Source organism: Ranitomeya imitator, chromosome 1 (assembly GCF_032444005.1).
Source record: "Ranitomeya imitator isolate aRanImi1 chromosome 1, aRanImi1.pri, whole genome shotgun sequence".
In the NCBI taxonomy this organism is placed as follows: domain Eukaryota; kingdom Metazoa; phylum Chordata; class Amphibia; order Anura; family Dendrobatidae; genus Ranitomeya; species Ranitomeya imitator.
In genome coordinates, this window is record NC_091282.1 from 54,446,972 (window position 1) to 54,472,616 (window position 25,645).

Consider the following 25,645-nt stretch of genomic DNA (forward strand, 5'->3'; position numbering starts at 1 on the left):
TGGGGAAACTAGCAGACCCCCCCCTAATCAGCTCTACTGGGAGGCTAGCAGACCCCCCCCCTAATCAGCTCTACTGGGGAAACTAGCAGACCCCCCCCCCCTACTCAGCTCTACTGGGGAAACTAGCAGACCCCCCCCTAATCAGCTCTACTGGGAGGCTAGCAGACCCCCCCCCTAATCAGCTCTACTGGGGAAACTAGCAGACCCCCCCCCCCCTAATCAGCTCTACTGGGGAAACTAGCAGACCCCCCCCTAATCAGCTCTACTGGGAGGCTAGCAGACCCCCCCTAATCAGCTCTACTGGGGAAACTAGCAGACCCCCCCCCTAATCAGCTCTACTGGGGAAACTAGCAGACCCCCCCCCTAATCAGCTCTACTGGGGAAACTAGCAGACCCCCCCCCCCCCTAATCAGCTCTACTGGGGAAACTCGCAGACCCCCCCCTAATCAGCTCTACTGGGGAAACTAGCAGACCCCCCCTAATCAGCTCTACTGGGAGGCTAGCAGACCCCCCCCTAATCAGCTCTACTGGGGAAACTAGCAGACCCCCCCTAATCAGCTCTACTGGGGAAACTAGCAGACCCCCCCCCCCCTACTCAGCTCTACTGGGGAAACTAGCAGACCCCCCCTAATCAGCTCTACTGGGGAAACTAGCAGACCCCCCCCCCCCCCCCCCCTAATCAGCTCTACTGGGAGGCTAGCAGACCCCCCCTAATCAGCTCTACTGGGGAAAATAGCAGACGACCCCCCCCCTAATCAGCTCTACTGGGGAAACTAGCAGACCCCTCCCTAATCAGCTCTACTGGGAGGCTAGCAGACCCCCCCTAATCAGCTCTACTGTGGAAACTAGCAGACCCCCCTAATCAGCTCTACTGGGGAAACTAGCAGACCCCCCCCCTAATCAGCTCTACTGGGGAAACTAGCAGACCCCCCCTAATCAGCTCTACTGGGGAAACTAGCAGACCCCCCCCCCCCCTACTCAGCTCTACTGGGGAAACTAGCAGACCCCCCCTAATCAGCTCTACTGGGGAAACTAGCAGACCCCCCCCCCCCCCCCCTAATCAGCTCTACTGGGAGGCTAGCAGACCCCCCCTAATCAGCTCTACTGGGGAAAATAGCAGACCCCCCCCCCTAATCAGCTCTACTGGGGAAACTAGCAGACCCCTCCCTAATCAGCTCTACTGGGAGGCTAGCAGACCCCCCCTAATCTGCTCTACTGGGAGGCTAGCAGACCCCCCCTAATCAGCTCTACTGTGGAAACTAGCAGACCCCCCCTAATCAGCTCTACTGGGGAAACTCCCCCCCCCCCCCCCCCTAATCAGCTCTACTGGGGAAACTCGCAGACCCCCCTAATCAGCTCTACTGGGGAAACTAGCAGACCCCCCCCCCCTAATCAGCTCTACTGGGGAAACTAGCAGACCCCCCCCTAATCAGCTCTGCTGGGGAAACTAGCAGACCCCCCCTAATCAGCTCTACTGGGGAAACTAGCAGACCCCCCCTAATCAGCTCTACTGGGAGGCTAGCAGACCCCCCCTAATCAGCTCTACTGGGGAAACTAGCAGACCCCCCCCCCCCCCCCCTAATCAGCTATACTGGGGAAACTAGCAGACCCCTCCCTAATCAGCTCTACTGGGGAAACTAGCAGACCCCCCCCCCTAATCAGCTCTACTGGGGAAACTCGCAGACCCCCCTAATCAGCTCTACTGGGGAAACTAGCAGACCCCCCCCCCTAATCAGCTCTACTGGGGAAACTAGCAGACCCCCCCTAATCAGCTCTACTGGGGAAACTAGCAGACCCCCCCTAATCAGCTCTACTGGGGAAACTAGCAGACCCCCCCCTAATCAGCTCTACTGGGGAAACTAGCAGACCCCCCCTAATCAGCTCTACTGGGGAAGCTAGCAGACCCCCCCTACTCAGCTCTACTGGGGAAACTAGCAGACCCCCCCTAATCAGCTCTACTGGGGAAACTAGCAGACCCCCCCCCCCCCTAATCAGCTCTACTGGGAGGCTAGCAGACCCCTCCCTAATCAGCTCTACTGGGGAAACTAGCAGACCCCTCCCTAATCAGCTCTACTGGGGAAACTAGCAGACCCCCCCCCCCCCCAATAAGCTCTACTGGGAGGCTAGCAGACCCCCCTAATCAGCTCTACTGGGGAAACTAGCAGACCCCCCCCCCCCCCCCCCTACTCAGCTCTACTGGGGAAACTAGCAGACCCCCCCTAATCAGCTCTACTGGGGAAACTAGCAGACCCCCCCCCCCTAATCAGCTCTACTGGGAGGCTAGCAGACCCCTCCCTAATCAGCTCTACTGGGGAAACTAGCAGACCCCCCCCCCCAATAAGCTCTACTGGGAGGCTAGCAGACCCCCCTAATCAGCTCTACTGGGGAAACTAGCAGACCCCCCCCTAATCAGCTCTACTGGGGAGACTAGCAGACCCCCCCTAATCAGCTCTACTGGGAGGCTAGCAGACCCCCCCTAATCAGCTCTACTGGGGAAACTAGCAGACCCCCCCTAATCAGCTCTACTGGGAGGCTAGCAGACCCCCCCTAATCAGCTCTACTGGGGAAACTAGTAGACCCCCCCTAATCAGTTCTACTGGGGAAACTAGCAGACCCCCCCTAATCAGCTCTACTGGGGAAACTAGCAGACCCCCCCTAATCAGCTCTACTGGGGAAACTAGCAGACCCCCCCCCCCCTAATCAGCTCTACTGGGGAAACTCGCAGACCCCCCCCTAATCAGCTCTACTGGGGAAACTAGCAGACCCCCCCCCCTAATCAGCTCTACTGGGGAAACTAGCAGACCCCCCCTAATCAGCTCTACTGGGGAAACTAGCAGACCCCCCCTAATCAGCTCTACTGGGGAAACTAGCAGACCCCCCCTAATCAGCTCTACTGGGGAAACTAGCAGACCCCCCCTAATCAGCTCTACTGGGGAAACTAGCAGACCCCCCCCCCCCCCAATAAGCTCTACTGGGAGGCTAGCAGACCCCCCTAATCAGCTCTACTGGGGAAACTAGCAGACCCACCCCCCCCCCCCCCTACTCAGCTCTACTGGGGAAACTAGCAGACCCCCCCTAATCAGCTCTACTGGGGAAACTAGCAGACCCCCCCCCCCCCCCTAATCAGCTCTACTGGGAGGCTAGCAGACCCCTCCCTAATCAGCTCTACTGGGGAAACTAGCAGACCCCCCCCCCCCCCCCAATAAGCTCTACTGGGAGGCTAGCAGACCCCCCTAATCAGCTCTACTGGGGAAACTAGCAGACCCCCCCCTAATCAGCTCTACTGGGGAAACTAGCAGACCCCCCCTAATCAGCTCTACTGGGAGGCTAGCAGACCCCCCCTAATCAGCTCTACTGGGGAAACTAGCAGACCCCCCCTAATCAGCTCTACTGGGAGGCTAGCAGACCCCCCCTAATCAGCTCTACTGGGGAAACTAGTAGACCCCCCCTAATCAGCTCTACTGGGGAAACTAGTAGACCCCCCCCCTAATCAGCTCTACTGGGGAAACTAGTAGACCCCCCCTAATCAGCTCTACTGGGGAAACTAGCAGACCCCCCCTAATCAGCTCTACTGGGGAAACTAGCAGACCCCCCCTAATCAGCTCTACTGGGAGGCTAGCAGACCCCCCCTAATCAGCTCTACTGGGGAAACTAGCAGACCCCCCCTAATCAGCTCTACTGGGGAAACTCGCAGACCCCCCCCTAATCAGCTCTACTGGGGAAACTCGCAGACCCCTCCCTAATCAGCTCTACTGGGGAAACTAGCAGACCCCCCCCCCCCCCCAATAAGCTCTACTGGGAGGCTAGCAGACCCCCCTAATCAGCTCTACTGGGGAAACTAGCAGACCCCCCCCTAATCAGCTCTACTGGGGAAACTAGCAGACCCCCCCTAATCAGCTCTACTGGGAGGCTAGCAGACCCCCCCTAATCAGCTCTACTGGGGAAACTAGCAGACCCCCCCTAATCAGCTCTACTGGGAGGCTAGCAGACCCCCCCTAATCAGCTCTACTGGGGAAACTAGCAGACCCCCCCTAATCAGCTCTACTGGGGAAACTAGCAGACCCCCCCTAATCAGCTCTACTGGGGAAACTAGCAGACCCCCCCCCCCCCCTAATCAGCTCTACTGGGGAAACTAGCAGACCCCCCTAATCAGCTCTACTGGGGAAACTAGCAGACCCCCCCTAATCAGCTCTACTGGGGAAACTAGCAGACCCCCCCTAATCAGCTCTACTGGGGAAACTAGCAGACCCCCCCTAATCAGCTCTACTGGGAGGCTAGCAGACCCCCCCTAATCAGCTCTACTGGGGAAACTAGCAGACCCCCCCCTAATCAGCTCTACTGGGAGGCTAGCAGACCCCCCCTAATCAGCTCTACTGGGGAAACTAGCAGACCCCCCCTAATCAGCTCTACTGGGGAAGCTAGCAGACCCCCCCCCGATCAGCTCTACTGGGAGGCTAGCAGACATCCCACCCGATCAGCTCTACTGGGAAGCTAGCAGACCCCCCCCACCCCCCGTTCAGCTCTACTGGGTGGCTAGCAGACCCCCCCCCCCCCCCGATCAGCTCTACTGGGAGGCTGGCAGAACCCCCCCCCCCCCCCCCGATCAGCTCTACTGGGAGGCTAGCAGACCCCCCCCCCCGATCAGCTCTACTGGGAGGCTAGCAGACCCCCCCCCCCCCCCCCCGATCGGCTCTACTGGAAAAGCTAGCAGACCCCCCCCCACGATCAGCTCTACTGGGAGGCTAGCAGACCACCCCCCCACCCCCCCGATCGGCTCTACTGGAAAAGCTAGCAGACCCCCCCCCCCCCCCCCCCCCAATAAGCTCTACTGGGAGGCTAGCAGACCCCCCTAATCAGCTCTACTGGGGAAACTAGCAGACCCCCCCCTAATCAGCTCTACTGGGGAGACTAGCAGACCCCCCCTAATCAGCTCTACTGGGAGGCTAGCAGACCCCCCCTAATCAGCTCTACTGGGGAAACTAGCAGACCCCCCCTAATCAGCTCTACTGGGAGGCTAGCAGACCCCCCCTAATCAGCTCTACTGGGGAAACTAGTAGACCCCCCCTAATCAGCTCTACTGGGGAAACTAGCAGACCCCCCCTAATCAGCTCTACTGGGGAAACTAGCAGACCCCCCCTAATCAGCTCTACTGGGGAAACTAGCAGACCCCCCCCCCCCTAATCAGCTCTACTGGGGAAACTCGCAGACCCCCCCCTAATCAGCTCTACTGGGGAAACTAGCAGACCCCCCCCCCTAATCAGCTCTACTGGGGAAACTAGCAGACCCCCCCTAATCAGCTCTACTGGGGAAACTAGCAGACCCCCCCTAATCAGCTCTACTGGGGAAACTAGCAGACCCCCCCTAATCAGCTCTACTGGGGAAACTAGCAGACCCCCCCTAATCAGCTCTACTGGGGAAACTAGCAGACCCCCCCCCCCCCCCCCCAATAAGCTCTACTGGGAGGCTAGCAGACCCCCCTAATCAGCTCTACTGGGGAAACTAGCAGACCCCCCCCCCCCCCCCCCCTACTCAGCTCTACTGGGGAAACTAGCAGACCCCCCCTAATCAGCTCTACTGGGGAAACTAGCAGACCCCCCCCCCCCCCTAATCAGCTCTACTGGGAGGCTAGCAGACCCCTCCCTAATCAGCTCTACTGGGGAAACTAGCAGACCCCCCCCCCCCCCCCCCAATAAGCTCTACTGGGAGGCTAGCAGACCCCCCTAATCAGCTCTACTGGGGAAACTAGCAGACCCCCCCCTAATCAGCTCTACTGGGGAAACTAGCAGACCCCCCCTAATCAGCTCTACTGGGAGGCTAGCAGACCCCCCCTAATCAGCTCTACTGGGGAAACTAGTAGACCCCCCCTAATCAGCTCTACTGGGGAAACTAGCAGACCCCCCCTAATCAGCTCTACTGGGGAAACTAGCAGACCCCCCCTAATCAGCCCTACTGGGAGGCTAGCAGACCCCCCCTAATCAGCTCTACTGGGGAAACTAGCAGACCCCCCCTAATCAGCTCTACTGGGGAAACTCGCAGACCCCCCTAATCAGCTCTACTGGGGAAACTCGCAGACCCCTCCCTAATCAGCTCTACTGGGGAAACTAGCAGACCCCCCCCCCCCCCCAATAAGCTCTACTGGGAGGCTAGCAGACCCCCCTAATCAGCTCTACTGGGGAAACTAGCAGACCCCCCCCTAATCAGCTCTACTGGGGAAACTAGCAGACCCCCCCTAATCAGCTCTACTGGGAGGCTAGCAGACCCCCCCTAATCAGCTCTACTGGGGAAACTAGCAGACCCCCCCTAATCAGCTCTACTGGGAGGCTAGCAGACCCCCCCTAATCAGCTCTACTGGGGAAACTAGCAGACCCCCCCTAATCAGCTCTACTGGGGAAACTAGCAGACCCCCCCTAATCAGCTCTACTGGGGAAACTAGCAGACCCCCCCCCCCCCCTAATCAGCTCTACTGGGGAAACTAGCAGACCCCCCTAATCAGCTCTACTGGGGAAACTAGCAGACCCCCCCTAATCAGCTCTACTGGGGAAACTAGCAGACCCCCCCTAATCAGCTCTACTGGGGAAACTAGCAGACCCCCCCTAATCAGCTCTACTGGGGAAACTAGCAGACCCCCCCTAATCAGCTCTACTGGGAGGCTAGCAGACCCCCCCTAATCAGCTCTACTGGGGAAACTAGCAGACCCCCCCCTAATCAGCTCTACTGGGAGGCTAGCAGACCCCCCCTAATCAGCTCTACTGGGGAAACTAGCAGACCCCCCCTAATCAGCTCTACTGGGGAAGCTAGCAGACCCCCCCCCGATCAGCTCTACTGGGAGGCTAGCAGACATCCCACCCGATCAGCTCTACTGGGAAGCTAGCAGACCCCCCCCACCCCCCGTTCAGCTCTACTGGGTGGCTAGCAGACCCCCCCCCCCCCCCCGATCAGCTCTACTGGGAGGCTGGCAGAACCCCCCCCCCCCCCCCGATCAGCTCTACTGGGAGGCTAGCAGACCCCCCCCCCCGATCAGCTCTACTGGGAGGCTAGCAGACCCCCCCCCCCCCCCCCCGATCGGCTCTACTGGAAAAGCTAGCAGACCCCCCCCCACGATCAGCTCTACTGGGAGGCTAGCAGACCACCCCCCCACCCCCCCGATCGGCTCTACTGGAAAAGCTAGCAGACCCCCCCCCCCCCCCCCCCGATCAGCTCTACTGGAAAAGCTAGCAGACCCCCCCCCCCCCCCCGATCAGCTCTACTGGAAAAGCTCTGCTGGGGAAGCTGACAGAACCCCCCCCCCCCCCCCCTCCCCTGATTAGCTCTGCTGGGGAGGCTAGCAGACCCCCCGATTAGCTCTGCTGAGAATATTAAGGTAAAACATTTACTTTAACACAACCTGAATGAAGAATTACTTATTTTGAGCGAAAAGTGAACGGTAAAATAAAATTTACCAAAATTATTTTTTTTAAATATTCGCTTTGCAAAACCTAAGACATAGATCACAAGATAATTAATGTCCCCCATAAAATAATAATTTCTCCTGTTGGCAGCTGAAATGTCGAGAAGAAAAATAAAAAAAATAATATGTCATAATCAAGGCCCTTTCAGGCCTGTTCCCCTAAAAGATTTTCTGAACCCCCAATATTATCCTACAGAGGAAAGAGGAGAAGGAGGGGAGATGAGAGGACAATCTATGGTAAGTTTTCACTTGTTTAAGACTGGTCTTCTCCTGCCACCTACTGGTCACTTATGGAACTACGGCATCCTATCTTACCCTCTTCATGTTGCAGACTACGGCTTTTGTGTTGCAATTGTTGGGCACATGGCGATTACTCGGGGGATTTTCTGATACATACAGGTCGCTAACAGCATACGCTGACCATTAAAGGAATCTTTTGAGTTCAACTAACTGCTGGAAACTGCCATAATGGATTACTTTCACACCTTGGCAGATAATAATAATAATAATAATAATTTTATTTATATAGCGCCAACATATTCCGCAGCGCTTTACAAATTATAGAGGGGACTTGTACAGACAATAAACATTACAGCATAACAGAAATACAGTTCAAAACAGATACCAGGAGGATGAGGTCTGTCTTGTGGTTGTTGTTTAATCTTTATTTTTGAGTTAATGATATGCTTATGGTCCGCGCAGCTTGTGGGGGTCTTCATGTGGTGCTCTGATTAGGTATCACTGACCTGCTCCCTAGTTTACATGTTATATATCTTATTGTTAGAAAAACAAATTGCATCCATCTTGATGGCGCCTGCACAGTAGTATCTATTGTGTTCCGAATTATGCCACAGCGCTGGCGCCATATTGATTAAGATTTTTTTTCCCTTCATGTATATATGGATATTATAAATCCGATCATGGTGCAGCGCCGGCTCCTGCCTGATCAATGGGATTTTTTTTTCTTCAAACAATAAGATATGTGGTATGTAAACTAGAGGGCCGGTCAGTGAGGGATCAGTGACCTGTCAGAGGCCATACTGATGACTACCTAAGCAGAGCTCCACATGGCATATCATTAACCCACTGAACATAAAGATTAAACAACCACATGACTGATTTCATCACGAGGTATCCGTGTAATCAGTATATCAGCGCCAACCTGACACTGTCTGTAGGTTACTGAGCACAATAATGCTGACAGGTTCCCTTTAAATTCCAATTTGACATTTCTTCTATTATGCAGTTTGTCATATGCAAATGAGGCAGGACTAGCCCAGAGGGCCGTCGCTTTCCCCAGACTAACCCAGAGGGTCGTCGCTTTCCCCAGACTAACCCAGAGGGCCGTCGCTTTCCCCAGACTAGACTAGAAGGCCGTCGCTTTCCCCCAGAGTAGCCCAGAGGGCTGTCGCTTTCCCCAGACAAGCCCAGAGGGCTGTCGCTTTCCCCAGACTAGCCCAGAGGGCCGTCGCTTTCCTCCAGACTAGCCCAGAGGGCCACTTTCCCCCAGACTAGCCCAGAGGGCTGTCGCTTTCCCCCAGAGTAGCCCAGAGGGCCGCTTTCCCCCAGACTAGCCCAGAGGGCCATCGCTTTCCCCAGACTAGTCCAGAGGGCCGTCGCTTTCCCCAGGCTAGCCCAGAGGGCCATCGCTTTCCCCTAGACTAGCCCAGAGGGTCGTCGCTTTCCCCAGACTAGACTAGAGGGCCGTCGCTTTCCCCAGACTAACCCAGAGGGTCGTCGCTTTCCCCAGACTAACCCAGAGGGCCGTCGCTTTCCCCAGACTAGACTAGAAGGCCGTCGCTTTCCCCCAGAGTGGCCCAGAGGGCTGTCGCTTTCCCCAGACAAGCCCAGAGGGCCGTCGCTTTCCCCCCAGACTAGCCCAGAGGGCCGTCGCTTTCCTCCAGACTAGCCCAGAGGGCCACTTTCCCCCAGACTAGCCCAGAGGGCTGTCGCTTTCCCCCAGAGTAGCCCAGAGGGCCGCTTTCCCCCAGACTAGCCCAGAGGGCCGTCGCTTTCCCCAGACTAGTCCAGAGGGCCGTCGCTTTCCCCAGACTAGCCCAGAGGGCTGTCGCTTTCCCCCAGACAAGCCCAGAGGGCTGTCGCTTTCCCCCAGACTAGCCCAGAGGGCTGATTTCCCCCAGACTAGCCCAGAGGGCCGTCGCTTTCCCCAGACTAGCCCAGAGGGCCGTCGCTTTCCTCCAGACTAGCCCAGAGGGCCGCTTTCCCCCAGACTAGCCCAGAGGGCCGTCGCTTTCCCCAGACTAGCCAAGAGGGCCGTCGCTTTCCCCCAGACTAGCCCAGAGGGCTGTCGCTTTCCCCCAGAGTAGCCCAGAGGGCCGCTTTCCCCCAGACTAGCCCAGAGGGCCATCGCTTTCCCCAGACTAGTCCAGAGGGCCGTCGCTTTCCCCAGGCTAGCCCAGAGGGCCATCGCTTTCCCCTAGACTAGCCCAGAGGGTCGTCGCTTTCCCCAGACTAGACTAGAGGGCCGTCGCTTTCCCCAGACTAACCCAGAGGGTCGTCGCTTTCCCCAGACTAACCCAGAGGGCCGTCGCTTTCCCCAGACTAGACTAGAAGGCCGTCGCTTTCCCCCAGAGTGGCCCAGAGGGCTGTCGCTTTCCCCAGACAAGCCCAGAGGGCCGTCGCTTTCCCCCCAGACTAGCCCAGAGGGCCGTCGCTTTCCTCCAGACTAGCCCAGAGGGCCACTTTCCCCCAGACTAGCCCAGAGGGCTGTCGCTTTCCCCCAGAGTAGCCCAGAGGGCCGCTTTCCCCCAGACTAGCCCAGAGGGCCGTCGCTTTCCCCAGACTAGTCCAGAGGGCCGTCGCTTTCCCCAGACTAGCCCAGAGGGCTGTCGCTTTCCCCCAGACAAGCCCAGAGGGCTGTCGCTTTCCCCCAGACTAGCCCAGAGGGCCGTCGCTTTCCCCAGACTAGCCCAGAGGGCCGTCGCTTTCCTCCAGACTAGCCCAGAGGGCCGCTTTCCCCCAGACTAGCCCAGAGGGCCGTCGCTTTCCCCAGACTAGCCAAGAGGGCCGTCGCTTTCCCCCAGACTAGCCCAGAGGGCTGTCGCTTTCCCCCAGACTAGCCCAGAGGGCTGTCGCTTTCCCCCAGACTAGCCCAGAGGGCCGCTTTCCCCCAGACTAGCCCAGAAGGCCGTCGCTTTCCCCAGACTAGTCCAGAGGGCCGTCGCTTTTCCCAGGCTAGCCCAGAGGGCCATTGCTTTTCCCCAGACTAGCCCAGAGGGCCGCGCTTTCCCCAGACTAACCCAGAGGGTCGTCGCTTTCCCCAGACTAACCCAGAGGGCCGTCGCTTTCCCCAGACTAGCCCAGAGGGCTGTCGCTTTCCCCCAGACTAGCCCAGAGGGCTGATTTCCCCCAGACTAGCCCAGAGGGCCGTCGCTTTCCCCAGACTAGCCCAGAGGGCCGTCGCTTTCCTCCAGACTAGCCCAGAGGGCCGCTTTCCCCCAGACTAGCCCAGAGGGCCGTCGCTTTCCCCAGACTAGCCAAGAGGGCCGTCGCTTTCCCCCAGACTAGCCCAGAGGGCTGTCGCTTTCCCCCAGACTAGCCCAGAGGGCTGTCGCTTTCCCCCAGACTAGCCCAGAGGGCCGCTTTCCCCCAGACTAGCCCAGAAGGCCGTCGCTTTCCCCAGACTAGTCCAGAGGGCCGTCGCTTTTCCCAGGCTAGCCCAGAGGGCCGTCGCTTTTCCCCAGACTAGCCCAGAGGGTCGTCGCTTTCCCCAGACTAGACTAGAGGGCCGTCGCTTTCCCCAGACTAGCCAAGAGGGCCGTCGCTTTCCCCCAGACTAGCCCAGAGGGCTGTCGCTTTCCCCCAGAGTAGCCCAGAGGGCCGCTTTCCCCCAGACTAGCCCAGAGGGCCATCGCTTTCCCCAGACTAGTCCAGAGGGCCGTCGCTTTCCCCAGGCTAGCCCAGAGGGCCATCGCTTTTCCCCAGACTAGCCAAGAGGGCCGTCGCTTTCCCCCAGACTAGCCCAGAGGGCTGTCGCTTTCCCCCAGAGTAGCCCAGAGGGCCGCTTTCCCCCAGACTAGCCCAGAGGGCCATCGCTTTCCCCAGACTAGTCCAGAGGGCCGTCGCTTTCCCCAGGCTAGCCCAGAGGGCCATCGCTTTTCCCCAGACTAGCCCAGAGGGTCGTCGCTTTCCCCAGACTAGCCCAGAGGGTCGTCGCTTTCCCCAGACTAGACTAGAGGGCCGTCGCTTTCCCCAGACTAGCCAAGAGGGCCGTCGCTTTCCCCCAGACTAGCCCAGAGGGCTGTCGCTTTCCCCCAGAGTAGCCCAGAGGGCCGCTTTCCCCCAGACTAGCCCAGAGGGCCGTCGCTTTCCCCAGACTAGTCCAGAGGGCCGTCGCTTTCCCCAGGCTAGCCCAGAGGGCCGTCGCTTTCCCCTAGACTAGCCCAGAGGGTCGTCGCTTTCCCCAGACTAGACTAGAGGGCCGTCGCTTTCCCCAGACTAACCCAGAGGGTCGTCGCTTTCCCCAGACTAACCCAGAGGGCCGTCGCTTTCCCCAGACTAGACTAGAAGGCCGTCGCTTTCCCCCAGAGTGGCCCAGAGGGCTGTCGCTTTCCCCAGACAAGCCCAGAGGGCCGTCGCTTTCCCCCCAGACTAGCCCAGAGGGCCGTCGCTTTCCTCCAGACTAGCCCAGAGGGCCACTTTCCCCCAGACTAGCCCAGAGGGCTGTCGCTTTCCCCCAGAGTAGCCCAGAGGGCCGCTTTCCCCCAGACTAGCCCAGAGGGCCGTCGCTTTCCCCAGACTAGTCCAGAGGGCCGTCGCTTTCCCCCAGACAAGCCCAGAGGGCTGTCGCTTTCCCCCAGACTAGCCCAGAGGGCTGATTTCCCCCAGACTAGCCCAGAGGGCCGTCGCTTTCCCCAGACTAGCCCAGAGGGCCGTCGCTTTCCTCCAGACTAGCCCAGAGGGCCGCTTTCCCCCAGACTAGCCCAGAGGGCCGCTTTCCCCCAGACTAGCCCAGAGGGCCGTCGCTTTCCCCAGACTAGCCAAGAGGGCCGTCGCTTTCCCCCAGACTAGCCAAGAGGGCCGTCGCTTTCCCCCAGACTAGCCCAGAGGGCTGTCGCTTTCCCCCAGACTAGCCCAGAGGGCTGTCGCTTTCCCCCAGACTAGCCCAGAGGGCCGCTTTCCCCCAGACTAGCCCAGAAGGCCGTCGCTTTCCCCAGACTAGTCCAGAGGGCCGTCGCTTTTCCCAGGCTAGCCCAGAGGGCCATTGCTTTTCCCCAGACTAGCCCAGAGGGCCGCGCTTTCCCCAGACTAACCCAGAGGGTCGTCGCTTTCCCCAGACTAACCCAGAGGGCCGTCGCTTTCCCCAGACTAGCCCAGAGGGCTGTCGCTTTCCCCCAGACTAGCCCAGAGGGCTGATTTCCCCCAGACTAGCCCAGAGGGCCGTCGCTTTCCCCAGACTAGCCCAGAGGGCCGTCGCTTTCCTCCAGACTAGCCCAGAGGGCCGCTTTCCCCCAGACTAGCCCAGAGGGCCGTCGCTTTCCCCAGACTAGCCAAGAGGGCCGTCGCTTTCCCCCAGACTAGCCCAGAGGGCTGTCGCTTTCCCCCAGACTAGCTCAGAGGGCTGTCGCTTTCCCCCAGACTAGCCCAGAGGGCCGCTTTCCCCCAGACTAGCCCAGAAGGCCGTCGCTTTCCCCAGACTAGCCCAGAGGGCCGTCGCTTTTCCCAGGCTAGCCCAGAGGGCCATCGCTTTTCCCCAGACTAGCCCAGAGGGCCGCGCTTTCCCCAGACTAACCCAGAGGGCCGTCGCTTTCCCCAGACTAACCCAGAGGGCCGTCGCTTTCCCCAGACTAACCCAGAGGGCCGTCGCTTTCCCCAGACTAACCCAGAGGGCCGTCGCTTTCCCCAGACTAACCCAGAGGGCCGTCGCTTTCCCCAGACTAACCCAGAGGGCCGTCGCTTTCCCCAGACTAACCCAGAGGGCCGTCGCTTTCCCCAGACTAACCCAGAGGGCCGTCGCTTTCCCCAGACTAACCCAGAGGGCCGTCGCTTTCCCCAGACTAACCCAGAGGGCCGTCGCTTTCCCCAGACTAACCCAGAGGGCCGTCGCTTTCCCCAGACTAACCCAGAGGGCCGTCGCTTTCCCCAGACTAACCCAGAGGGCCGTCGCTTTCCCCAGACTAACCCAGAGGGCCGTCGCTTTCCCCAGACTAACCCAGAGGGCCGTCGCTTTCCCCAGACTAACCCAGAGGGCCGTCGCTTTCCCCAGACTAACCCAGAGGGCCGTCGCTTTCCCCAGACTAACCCAGAGGGCCGTCGCTTTCCCCAGACTAACCCAGAGGGCCGTCGCTTTCCCCAGACTAACCCAGAGGGCCGTCGCTTTCCCCAGACTAACCCAGAGGGCCGTCGCTTTCCCCAGACTAACCCAGAGGGCCGTCGCTTTCCCCAGACTAACCCAGAGGGCCGTCGCTTTCCCCAGACTAACCCAGAGGGCCGTCGCTTTCCCCAGACTAACCCAGAGGGCCGTCGCTTTCCCCAGACTAGTGCTGGCCCGGATCCTCTATTCTCGCCTCCCTGCGTGTGACGGACATCTTCTATGCAATCTCCTTTACAGCAGAGCTCCTGGAAACCTTGTGCATGAGTGAAGTTTGCTGGCGGTACTGGATTGTCACACCCAACTACATGGCAGGACGGCTGGTACATTACACTCAAGCATAAGGTGTCCAGCACTGATGTCATTCACAGCCAGGCAGGCGCGATTACAGGACCCCAGGAAGTGCTGCCCCCACAGCACAGGTCCTGCCACAATGGCAGAATAAAAGATCTTCTCTGGAACACAAATGTTAGATTGGAACGGATCTGACAGGTTCCCTTTAAAGGGTCCTCCAGTCAGGAGTCACACCATCCAAAACATCCAAAATTTCGGAGCAGCTTGATGTCATCCAAGCTGAAGCTGCATATTCAGCACAAATTGCCGCATTTCAGCTCAGACAGGAGTCTTCATCGGGCCAATGTCAGAGCTGCGTCTGAGCTGCAGATTTTCTGTCCGGAGCTGAAGGAGCAAAATCCAAAGTATCGCAGCAGCGCAGGCTCCCTGATCTCACCCGGTAGAGTTAGGTTTTAATATAATCTTGCAGCATTAGGGCAAAAATGGGGGAACAGACTGTTTTTAGGATGGTCAGAGACATAGGATGGTGCTATGCCCACTATCTTCTATGCGGTCCTCTGAATTTCATCAATGGTTAATCTGACACCAAACCCCCCTCCACCAACCTGCCAGTCCGGCCATTGCTACTGTGGAGGGAGATAAGGGGCACAACTGGCACCGCTCATCACCCTCCATAGTAGTTTCATCATTTTTTATCTATAACCCCATAGAGATAAGATGACATTTACTGCTCTAATGAACGCTTCCTCTACGCTAATAAGAGCTGACCCGCCTAACAATGTGCAGCGATGGGCTTTAAAAAGGCATAGGCAAGTGAACATTTTTATTTGGGGGGGTGAAAGTTTCCATCCCAGGTAAGGAAATGACCTGATGAATGTTATTAAAAGAGAAATAGGAGCTCGCCAGGCGCTGCTGGCGTCCGTTGTCTGATTTATGCAGTGCTGCACTTGGCTTCAATGAAGGCAATGTGAACAGAGCCTAAAAACTGGACCTTCTCCTTTTGTCTGCAAGGTCACTTTGCACTGATAAAATTCCTGCTGCGACCACTAGGGGGAGCAGATTTATTAGAGAGCAGCATTAATCCATAGGCAATGAGCTCCCTCTAGTGGCGGCTGAAGGATGGTGAAATTCTATGGTATGCCTATGATGGATTAGTGGGGATGTTGGGGGGGGGGGGGGGGATGTGTCAGATCCGACCTCTATCCAGATAGATCATGAAATCCAGCAGGATGGAATATGCGGAACAAAGCTAAATTCTCTCCTAACAGCAGACGGATGCTGGGAGCATGAATATATTACAGGAGGGGGCTTCTCACTCACCATATGACCCGGGGTCCGTCTTCTGATATGAGAAGTGGAGCAGCAGCTCCTCCTCGGAGACGTGGGAGATGAAGACTTTCAGGAGGCAGCAGATGATGAACAGGGCGTTGTGGGCTTGCCAGATGAAGAGTTGGCTGCAAGGAAAAAATACTGATAATAGATGGCATGCTTAGGGCCCTGGTCACACCTGGTGCCCGACAATGGCGGATTCAGATGCCACATGGCTCGAGGGTATAGCGCTCTCGAAGTGGCTTCTCTCGCATGAAAAGAAAGGATCAGGCATGTTGAAAACCAACATGTCGCACCTTTCCTTCCCCAACATCAGGGTGTGATGATGGGGACCCCCGATAGGAGACTAAGGTTTCATGTCCTATGGATAGCAGATTGTATATTAACCCGTTCCCTCCTTAAATCAGAGGTTAGGTGGGCTTTGCTCGGCTGCCCATGGGCACCTATTCCGAGACCCCACGTGGCGTAAATGCTCTTTGCGACAGTTCACACAAACTGGATAAGATTTGATGAAAACTGATGTTTGATGTGAGCTTAGAGGGGCTGTCCAGGGGCACATGTGTGCAATCACTGTGTGACAAGTGCACAATTTGTATATAGGCCGACTAGACGTGCTCAGCCTCAGAGAAGCGGGCCGCCTGCCCCCCGTGGTCAGCCATGTGCAGTGCTGCTCATTGTGAGACGGCCGATGATAGCCAAGCGCTGTACTCTGGATTCAGTCCAATAGCGCAGCACTGAGCTTGTCAGACCAGAGCTCCATTAAGAAAAGGGAGGTGGGGCAATAGACCCTTGTGTTTGTGATGATGGGGACCCCCGATAGGAGAGCAGATTGTATATGATCTCTGTAATGGTCAGACCTTCTTCATTCATACCCCCAGTAATTATACTCCCTGCTTGCTGTCAATGACTGGAACCTGCACTGACACCCGAGGACTACAAGTCCCAACTCTCCAGTTTCGGAGTCTTCCTGACCTTGGGACCAGTCACAGACGGGAGAGATTTCTTTTCTTCCCGCACACAACGCTGGGAGGTTTCGGATGGGGATTATTAATGATTTTAGGATTTTAATGAACGGACATATATCTACGAAGCGCTATCTGCCGGCGGGGAGGGTTCACTTACTTCTGACATTCTGCCGATATCTTCAGTTCTTTCGTCCTTGACAAGAAAACTCTAATTAGAGCGCCGAGATTTCCGGTTCTTGGGTTGTTCTCAACTAAAAAAAAAAAAAATGCACAGATTAGACAGTGGACTGCCGGGATACGGACGGGGGTGCAGACTATTAACCCCGTCAGGGTAGACGGGACACAATCGTCTCTTCCACCATCATCCGGGCTCCATAACACAAACCCCTACGCTCCTCTCCTAAGACGTCAGCTGTTTCTCTGTAAGTCGGTGGCTCTTTATACGTCAAGAGTGGGAACACAAGGCCCCTTACTGGGTACTTTAATGTGAGGGTCCCGTGGATGTGCCCTACATGCTCCTCGCCCATCTGCTTTCCTGATCAGACCATTAGAAGCATCTCTGCCGACATCCCGGATTAGTAATCTCCTTCATTCCCTAAGACATCACCCTTAGGAGAATTTTTTTGTAAGTCGTTCCCTTATTTTTCCTCTGGAAATAGGTAAATTATTAGGATTATTATTACAAGGAGTCTTTGCACACTCGGACGCGGTCTGCACGGCGTGCAAGCAGAATGCAGACACACTTATGTGTACAGGCACGCATTTCCAGGAGGAACAATAGAGGGAGATTGCATTCTGAGGATTCGGTCTAGTACATCTTAATTAAGGCTGCATTCACACTGCGTCCGTCAGACACATCGGGAGGAATGGAGCCCTCTGACGGATGAGACGAAAACGTACACAGGGATGACCCTGCGAATGGAGAAGTTAAAGGGGACCTGTCATTTTAATTTTTGGGGGGCTATAGATGAGTGGGAGCTTGAGACCCTCATCAATCGCTCAAACAACAGACAGACTGACGAACGGACCCAGTGGTCTACGGGCACAATAGAAAACCTATGGGCCGCACACTGCTCTGTCCCTGCGCTCCTGGAGTGGCTGCAGTCTATTGTCGGGAGTCACTCGACCCCGGACCCCCGCTGCCCACAGCTTCCCAGTGGATTAATGTCCATTCAGCTCCTCCATGTGACACCTTTGTCGGACACTTTCCAGTTAGCTATGTACCCCCCGTCCATCGCACACAGGAGACACTTACTTAATGACTTGCAAATGGAAATGGTGGCTTCTTCCAGAAGTTTGGAGTCGGTACTGAAACGAGAGAGATAAAGAGGTTAAAAGCCTGAATGTACACAATAAATAAGTGCACCCTGCACAATGGCTTACATATGGCGCTGAGCAGTAAGATCCTTTGTGGCTGCCAGATCCGAGTTCTGCCAACATCGCCAGTACGTCTTCTGATCATGCGTCCCGATGAAACGTCGTGCCGGTACAATAACGTCGCAGCAGAGCGAGTGATCCAAAGAGGCGCTGCGGATGTTGGCAGCACAGCGCTCCGCTCCAATGACTACTGGCAAGGCTGCTGGCCCAGGGACAAAGCTTTAGGATCGACTTTATTTACAGAGTAATGAAAAAACAAAAAGCATTTACCAGGATTATTTTTTACCCCTTTTCTATGGGATGCGTCCATTATTAGATCAACCCCCAATCACCAGATCCTTCCCTAATAAATGGGGGTCATGTGAAAGCTGTGTCTCCTGCACAGTCGCTGGCTGCGAGGGACCACTCTCAGGATCAGTGAAGGGGGCTTCAAGATCTCTGCTTGCTGCCTATCAGGAGCCTTCACTGCACCCTCTGTTCTGCTCATGTCATGGACACACAGGTACGGGGCTTGCTCCACTTACGGCAAAGTTATCGGAGCCAAGATCTTCAAACCCATAAGAATCAGATACAGAAACTATTTTGAAAAATTATATAACCTTTATTTCTGTACAGCAGAATATCCCTTTAACTCAACTTATTTAACCCCTTCATGACCGGGGGATTTTTCGTTTTTCCGTGTTCGTTTTTCGCTCCCCTCCTTCCCAGAGCCATAACTTTTTTATTTTTCCGTCAATTTGGCCATGTGAGGGCTTATTTTTTGCGGGACGAGTTGTACTTTTGAACGACATCATTGGTTTTAGCATGTCGTGTACTAGAAAACGAGAAAAAAAATCCAAGTGCGGTGAAATTGCAAAAAAAGTGCAATCCCACATTGGTTTTTTGTTTGGCTTTTTTGCTAGGTTCACTAAATGCTAAAAATGACCTGCCATTATGATTCTCCAGGTCATTACGAGTTCATAGACACCAAACATGACTAGGTTATTTTTTATCTAAGTGGTGAAAAAAAATTCCAAACTTTGCTAAAAAAAAAAAAAATTGCGCCATTTTCCGATACTCGTAGCGTCTCCATTTTTCGTGATCTGGGGTCGGTTGAGGGCTTATTTTTTGCGTGCCGAGATGACGTTTTTAATGATAGCATTTCGGTGCAGATACGTTCTTTTGATCGCCCGTTATTGCATTTTAATGCAATGTCGCGGCGACCAAAAAAACGTAATTCTGGCGTTTCGAGTTTTTTTCCCGCTACGCTGTTTAGCGATCAGGTTAATACTTTTTTTTATTTGATAGATCGGGCAATTCTGAGCGCGGCGATACCAAATATGCGTAGATTTGATATTTTTTTTATTGATTTATTTTGATTGGGGCGAAAGGGGGGTGATTTAAACTTTTATGTTTTTTTTATTTTTTTCACATTTTTTTAAACTTTTTTTTTTTAACTTTTGCCATGCTTCAATAGCCTCCATGGGAGGCTAGAAGCAGGCACAGCACGATCGGCTCTGCTACATAGCAGCGATCTGCTGATCGCTGCTATGTAGCAGAATTGCACGTGTGCTGTGAGCGCCGACCACAGGGTGGCGCTCACAGCAACGGGCAATCAGTAACCATAGAGGTCTCAAGGACCTCTATGGCTACAATGGAGACGCATCGCCGACCCCCGGACATGTGACGGGGGTCGGCGATGACGTCATTTCCGGCCGCCCGGCCGGAAGCGGTAGTTAAATGCCGCTGTCTGCGTTTGACAGCGGCATTTAACTAGTTAATAGGTGCGGGCAGATCGCGATTCTGCCCGCGCCTATTACGGGCACATGTCAGCTGTTCAAAACAGCTGACATGTCCCGGCTTTGGTGCGGGCTCACCGCGGAGCCCTGAATCAAAGCAGGGGAGCCGGCATCGGACGGTATAGTACGTCCGATGCCGGTAAGGGGTTAAAGGGAACGACTTGGCAGAATTGCTGTCAAGTTGCTATCCTATTCCCCATTGTAAGCAGAGGGCTGATCACAATTAATAAGCAATGGGGGGTGGGCAAAGCTCAATTCAGGCTTTTCTCCATTTCATAAATTATATATACACCGTATTTTCCGTTGTATAAGACGACTTTTTAACCCCTGAAAATCATCTCTAAAGTCGGGGGTCGTCTTATACGCCGGGTACGGCGTGTGCAGGGAGCGGTTCTGTATGGTTCCCAGGGTCTGGAGGAGAGGAGACTTTCCTTCAGGCCCTGGGATCCATATTCATGTAAAAAAGAATAAAAATAAAAAATATTGATATACTTACCCTCCAACGGCCCGCGGCTCTCAGCGGTGCAAGCTGCGGCCTCCGTTCCTAAGGATGCATTGAGCGAAGGACCTGCGATGACGTCACGGTCACAAGACCTGTCACACGACCGCGACGTCATCGCTGGTCCTACGCTCAATGCATCCTTTGGAATGGAGGCCGCCGCTTGCACCGCTGAGAGCCGCGGACCGTCGGAGGGTAAGTATATCCATATTTTTTTTTTTTTTTTTACATGAATATGGATCCCAGGGCCTGAAGGAGAGTCTCCTCCTCCTCCAGACCCTGGGAACCACCCACACCACACACGCCGTATAAGATGACTGGGCGTATAAGACGACCCCCGTCTTCTATGGCAAATATATCCCAAACTCCAGATTTTATATGGAAAAGTTGGGGGTCGTCTTATACGCCCAGTCGTCTTATACACCAGAAAATATGGTACATTTTATTACAACTTAACAGTTTTAATTTTTTTCATATAGCAATAGTACAGATGAAAATAAGCAACTTTGTAATATATCTTATGAGAGAAATCTGCCTCTTTCTCCTCCAGGACTGGTCAGTCAGTCTGAAAATTCACAGGTAGAATCTGTCTCAAGCGAAGACAAAGTCTAATTACGGAGATAAGAGGTGACAGCTGGTGCTTATAAAGTTCTCTGGAGAACAGTAACTTATTTCAGGAGAATGTCCACATCTAGCTCCCTCCTCCGCAAACTTGCAGCAGAATATCCGAGCCTGCCTCCCTCCCCCTCAAACTTGCAGCAGAATGTCTGTCTGCCTCCCCCTCAAACTTACAGCAGAATGTCTGACTGCCTCCCTCCCCCTCAAACTTGCAGCAGAACGTCTGACTGCCTCCCTCCCCCTCAAACTTGCAGCAGAATGTCTGACTGCCTCCCTCCCCCTCAAACTTGCAGCAGAATGTCTGACTGCCTCCCTCCCCCTCAAACTTGCAGTAGAATGTCTGACTGCCTCCCTCCCCCTCAAACTTGCAGCAGAATGTCTGACTGCCTCCCTCCCCCTCAAACTTGCAGTAGAATGTCTGACTGCCTCCCTCCCCCTCAAACTTGCAGTAGAATGTCTGACTGCCTCCCTCCTCCTCACACTTGCAGTAGAATGTCCGAGCCTGCCTCCCTCCTCCTCACACTTGCAGTAGAATGTCTGAGCCTGCCTCCGTCCTCCTCAAACTTGCAGTAGAATGTCTGACTGCCTCCCTCCTCCGTAAACTTGCAGTAGAATGTCTGACTGCCTCCCTCCTCCTCAAACTTGCAGTAGAATGTCCGAGCCTGCCTCCCTCCTCCTCACACTTGCAGTAGAATGTCCGAGCCTGCCTCCGTCCTCCTCAAACTTGCAGTAGAATGTCTGACTGCCTCCCTCCTCCTCAAACTTGCAGCAGAATGTCTGACTGCCTCCCTCCTCCTCAAACTTGCAGCAGAACGTCTGACTGCCTCCCTCCTCCTCAAACTTGCAGTAGAATGTCTGACTGCCTCCCTCCTCCTCAAACTTGCAGTAGAACGTCTGACTGCCTCCCTCCTCCTCAAACTTGCAGTAGAATGTCCGAGCCTGCCTCCCTCCTCCTCAAACTTGCAGCAGAATGTCCGAGCCTGCCTCCCTCCTCCTCAAACTTGCAGTAGAATGTCCGAGCCTGCCTCCCTCCTCCTCAAACTTGCAGTAGAATGTCTGACTGCCTCCCTCCTCCTCAAACTTGCAGTAGAATGTCTGACTGCCTCCCTCCTCCTCAAATTTGCAGTAGAATGTCAGTCTGCCTCCCACCTAAAACTTGCAGCAGAATGTCCATCTGCCTCTCTCCTCCTCAAACGTTTAGTAGAATGTCCGCGTCTGCCTCCCTCCTCCTCAAACTTGCAGCAGAATGTCACATCTGCCTCCCACCTAAAACTTGCAGCAGAATGTCACATCTGCCTCCCACCTAAAACTTGCAGCAGAATGTCACATCTGCCTCCCACCTAAAACTTGCAGCAGAATGTCACATCTGCCTCCCACCTAAAACTTGCAGCAGATTGTCCATCTGCCTCCCACCTAAAACTTGCAGCAGAATGTCACATGTGCCTCCCACCTAAAACTTGCAGCAGATTGTCCATCTGCCTCCCTCCTCCTCAAACTTTTAGTAGAATGTCCGCGTCTGCCTCCCACCTCCTCAAACTTACAGTTAGGCGTCATTTCCATCCAACAGCCTGTGCGCTGCACTATTGCATTACATAAATTTATCACTAGTCCAAAGAACAGGAGGTAAAGAATTAAACTTTGTGGCTTTGACCACTGGGATCCCATGATCATGAAAGCAGGGGCCCCAAAGTCCTCTTTGTGAATGCAGCGGTAGTGCCCATGCATGACTCCCTTCTAATGGCCTGATGAAGTAAACACAGCGGTGGTCACACATGCAATCCCAGTGGACAGACCCGTTAATATAACATGTACGGAGAAGTACAACTGGGTGGATGATCCCTTTTAGAACCAGGTGACACAGCAGCACCATTCTCTCATCACTTACGAGGTGGTCCAGTGAAAAAAGCTTAACTGAAAATGTATTGATCAGTGGGGGAGGATATGACCATCAGAGCAGGGTACTACCGTATTATGAAGACACAAAAGAGAATAGTAAAACCAAAAACACTCAGTTTGAAAAAATGTTGCAGTAATCCGCAAGTGCTAGTAAAAGATGTAAAAAACAGGGTATTTGGTTGATACGTTTTTTGCAAAAAATGTATACTAAGCTGCTCTACCAATCTTCACGGTATACCCTTATCAGAGCAGTCCTAACTAATGTATGCAATCCCTATCTGATGTATTTAAAAACCTGATCATCTGTATATAACCTGTGTGAACAGGGTTCAGAGAGGAAAAATCCATATGTGCATACAGGGTAGAACAGCTTTTGTGCAGATAGCCCAAGAGGAGTGGTGGAACTCCCCAGTCTTGTAGACACAAGAGAACAATTATGGAAACAGGAACACATGGGCTACTTGCACAGTGAACAAGTCTGTATGATCATGTTCACACACCACCAAGAAACCTGAAGACACAAAAGAGAATAGTAAAACCAAAAACACTCAGTTTGAAAAAATGTTGCAGTAATCCGCAAGTGCTAGTAAAAGATGTAAAAAACAGGGTATTTGGTTGATACGTTTTTTGCAAAAAATGTATACTAAGCTGCTCTACCAATCTTCACGGTATACCCTTATCAGAGCAGTCCTAACTAATGTATGCAATCCCTATCTGATGTATTTAAAAACAGGTTATATACAGATGATCAGGTTTTTAAATACATCAGATAGGGATTGCATACATTAGTTAGGACTGCTCTGATAAGGGTATACCGTGAAGATTGGTAGAGCAGCTTAGTATACATTTTTTGCAAAAAACGTATCAACCAAATACCCTGTTTTTTACATCTTTTACTAGCACTTGCGGATTACTGCAACATTTTTTCAAACTGAGTGTTTTTGGTTTTACTATTCTCTTTTGTGTCTTCAGGTTTCTTGGTGGTGTGTGAACATGATCATACAGACTTGTTCACTGTGCAAGTAGCCCATGTGTTCCTGTTTCCATAATTGTTCTCTTGTGTCTACAAGACTGGGGAGTTCCACCACTCCTCTTGGGCTATCTGCACAAAAGCTGTTCTACCCTGTATGCACATATGGATTTTTCCTCTCTGAACCCTGTTCACACAGGTTATATACATATATATGTTTCCCTACTACCGTATTATCCCCATTAAAAGGGAGACAGCACGTATGCTCGACCGCTGAGTGTGGCAGTCAGGCATGCACACTGCCGCACCATTGTAATGGTATTAGGAGTGTCAAGTCAGGGATGAAAACTCCCCGTTTTGCCAATTGCTGTGATTCCCAATAGTTGAACTCCCACCGATCAAGAAGTAGAAAGAGGATAAATTGTTTTCATTGGGTATCTCCCCCCCTTTAAGGCTTGCACCCTTGGTAAACCATAGTGTATGTTCTTATAAGTCACCTACTGACCAAGAAAGAACCTGGAAAATAAATCTTTCCATCAGGTAGGAAAGAATCCATTTTCCGAGCACACAAACTGAATGTGATGGAGCCATCATCCAGCCAAAGGATTACCGCAAGGAGCTGTGCAGCTGGACATCATTTACTGGGCCATCGGATCTAGAGAAAAGAAAAAAAAATAAGTCATCGAGCCTAGTGAGCATGGGAGATTAAAGTTCAAGGTCAACCAAAGTCAACGAGTCGGGGGCCAAGTGAGCTTGGACCTACGTGCCGGAATTGAGCAGCTGAGGAACATCTCTGGACAGAAGAAAAATAAATGCGGGTCAGTCGTCCGACTGCCAACCGGCTTCTAAAACAAAGGAGCATCTTTAACGAAGACGGCCCAAGCCACCGTGAAGGCAAGGAGTGTCCAGTGCCGGGGAGCGGGGGAAGGAAGGCATATATCAAAACTGATGTGTGGTAGACACGAGGTCTAGGCAGAAACATCTTCCACCAGCTTATCATGCAATCTGAGCTCGCGGAGATCATAATCCCCCATTCTTGGAGCGGACTGTGTTTCTTACAGTTCAGTCTCTTCATTTCCGATCGTCTAAACTCGGCTCTCTGGTATGTTTCTTGGAAATCTCAATTTTATCTCTAAGGTGGTCTTCGGTCCTGGCTGACTGTTCTTCTCTAATTGAAAGCAAATGTGGAGCAGCAAAAACAAAGAGCAAAAGCATTGGAGTTGTCACACGTTGGGAACTGGGAAATGGACTGTGAATGATCATCGGAAACGCGGCATAAATCAGGCACAGGAACCGAGCGAATGTCAGCGGCCGGCGGTGCCCGGGGAGCCATCACAGCGGAGGAACCACCGTGGACCATGGCAGCATTATTCCAGGGCTGCAGCTGGATGGATTTTTGGGGTATGAAAATAGAAAATATGAGAAAGGCGGAAATACAAGATGAATTATAGAAAGGTTGGATCATGAAACCTTTCTGCGGTGTGTCAGAGCCCGAGTGAGGTTAAGGGGGACTTGGCTGAAAAAGTCTGCCCCTCAACTAGGCTTCCGAATAAGCCATTATCTACAACAGTCTTAGAGGGTTTTCCCAGCATGGAAAATGGTTGGAAAAGACCATCTTGGTGCCCCCTACCCTTCAGTGTTGACTTATGGGCATTTGGTAAATGAGGCCCACGTTAATGGAATAGGTTGCCCCGGAAACTGAGATTTTGCACCAGCACCAACCTGCCTATCTAAAGAGGGTGCACAGTTCAGGACGATCGGGTCAAGTCCTGCTCCATAGCAGACCAATGGATCGTGATAACACCATAGGGAGCCAAGCCCGAGAACGTCAGGCCCTCGGATATGTTTGCAGAGGCTCAAACCCGGAGATTTCCCAGATTAGGACATGATCATAAAATAAAACACTAAAATCCATAAAAACAACAATGGCTTCTTGTAAGGAGGAAATTTCACGAGGAGTCGCTGGCTTTTCCGCAGGTATTCTTGAGCCGCAGATTCGGGACGATCCCCGAGGATCGGTACAAATGACCCAATGAAGCGGAGATTCTGAGACAAGTGGTGGAGCCAGGAAATGGCAGATATACGGTCCTCCGAGCAAGACGCACCTCACGGCTGGAGCCGAGCCCACCCCAACAATTAGC

At 53.9% G+C, this 25,645-nt stretch overlaps 1 protein-coding gene across 6 annotated transcripts in view; it reads right to left on the reverse strand.

Annotated features, from left to right (window-relative positions):
• Positions 1-25,645, reverse strand: part of DYM (dymeclin) — a 328,401-nt gene that overhangs the window by 273,889 nt on the left and 28,867 nt on the right. For all 6 annotated transcript variants that reach the window (XM_069746704.1, XM_069746678.1, XM_069746713.1 and 3 more), the window contains exons 3-5: positions 17,622-17,674; positions 16,524-16,617; positions 15,393-15,526 (exon numbers count right to left, since the gene is read on the reverse strand). In XM_069746704.1, coding sequence (XP_069602805.1) covers positions 15,393-15,526; positions 16,524-16,617; positions 17,622-17,674 — 281 coding nt within the window. The remainder of the gene's footprint in view (positions 1-15,392; positions 15,527-16,523; positions 16,618-17,621; positions 17,675-25,645) is intronic.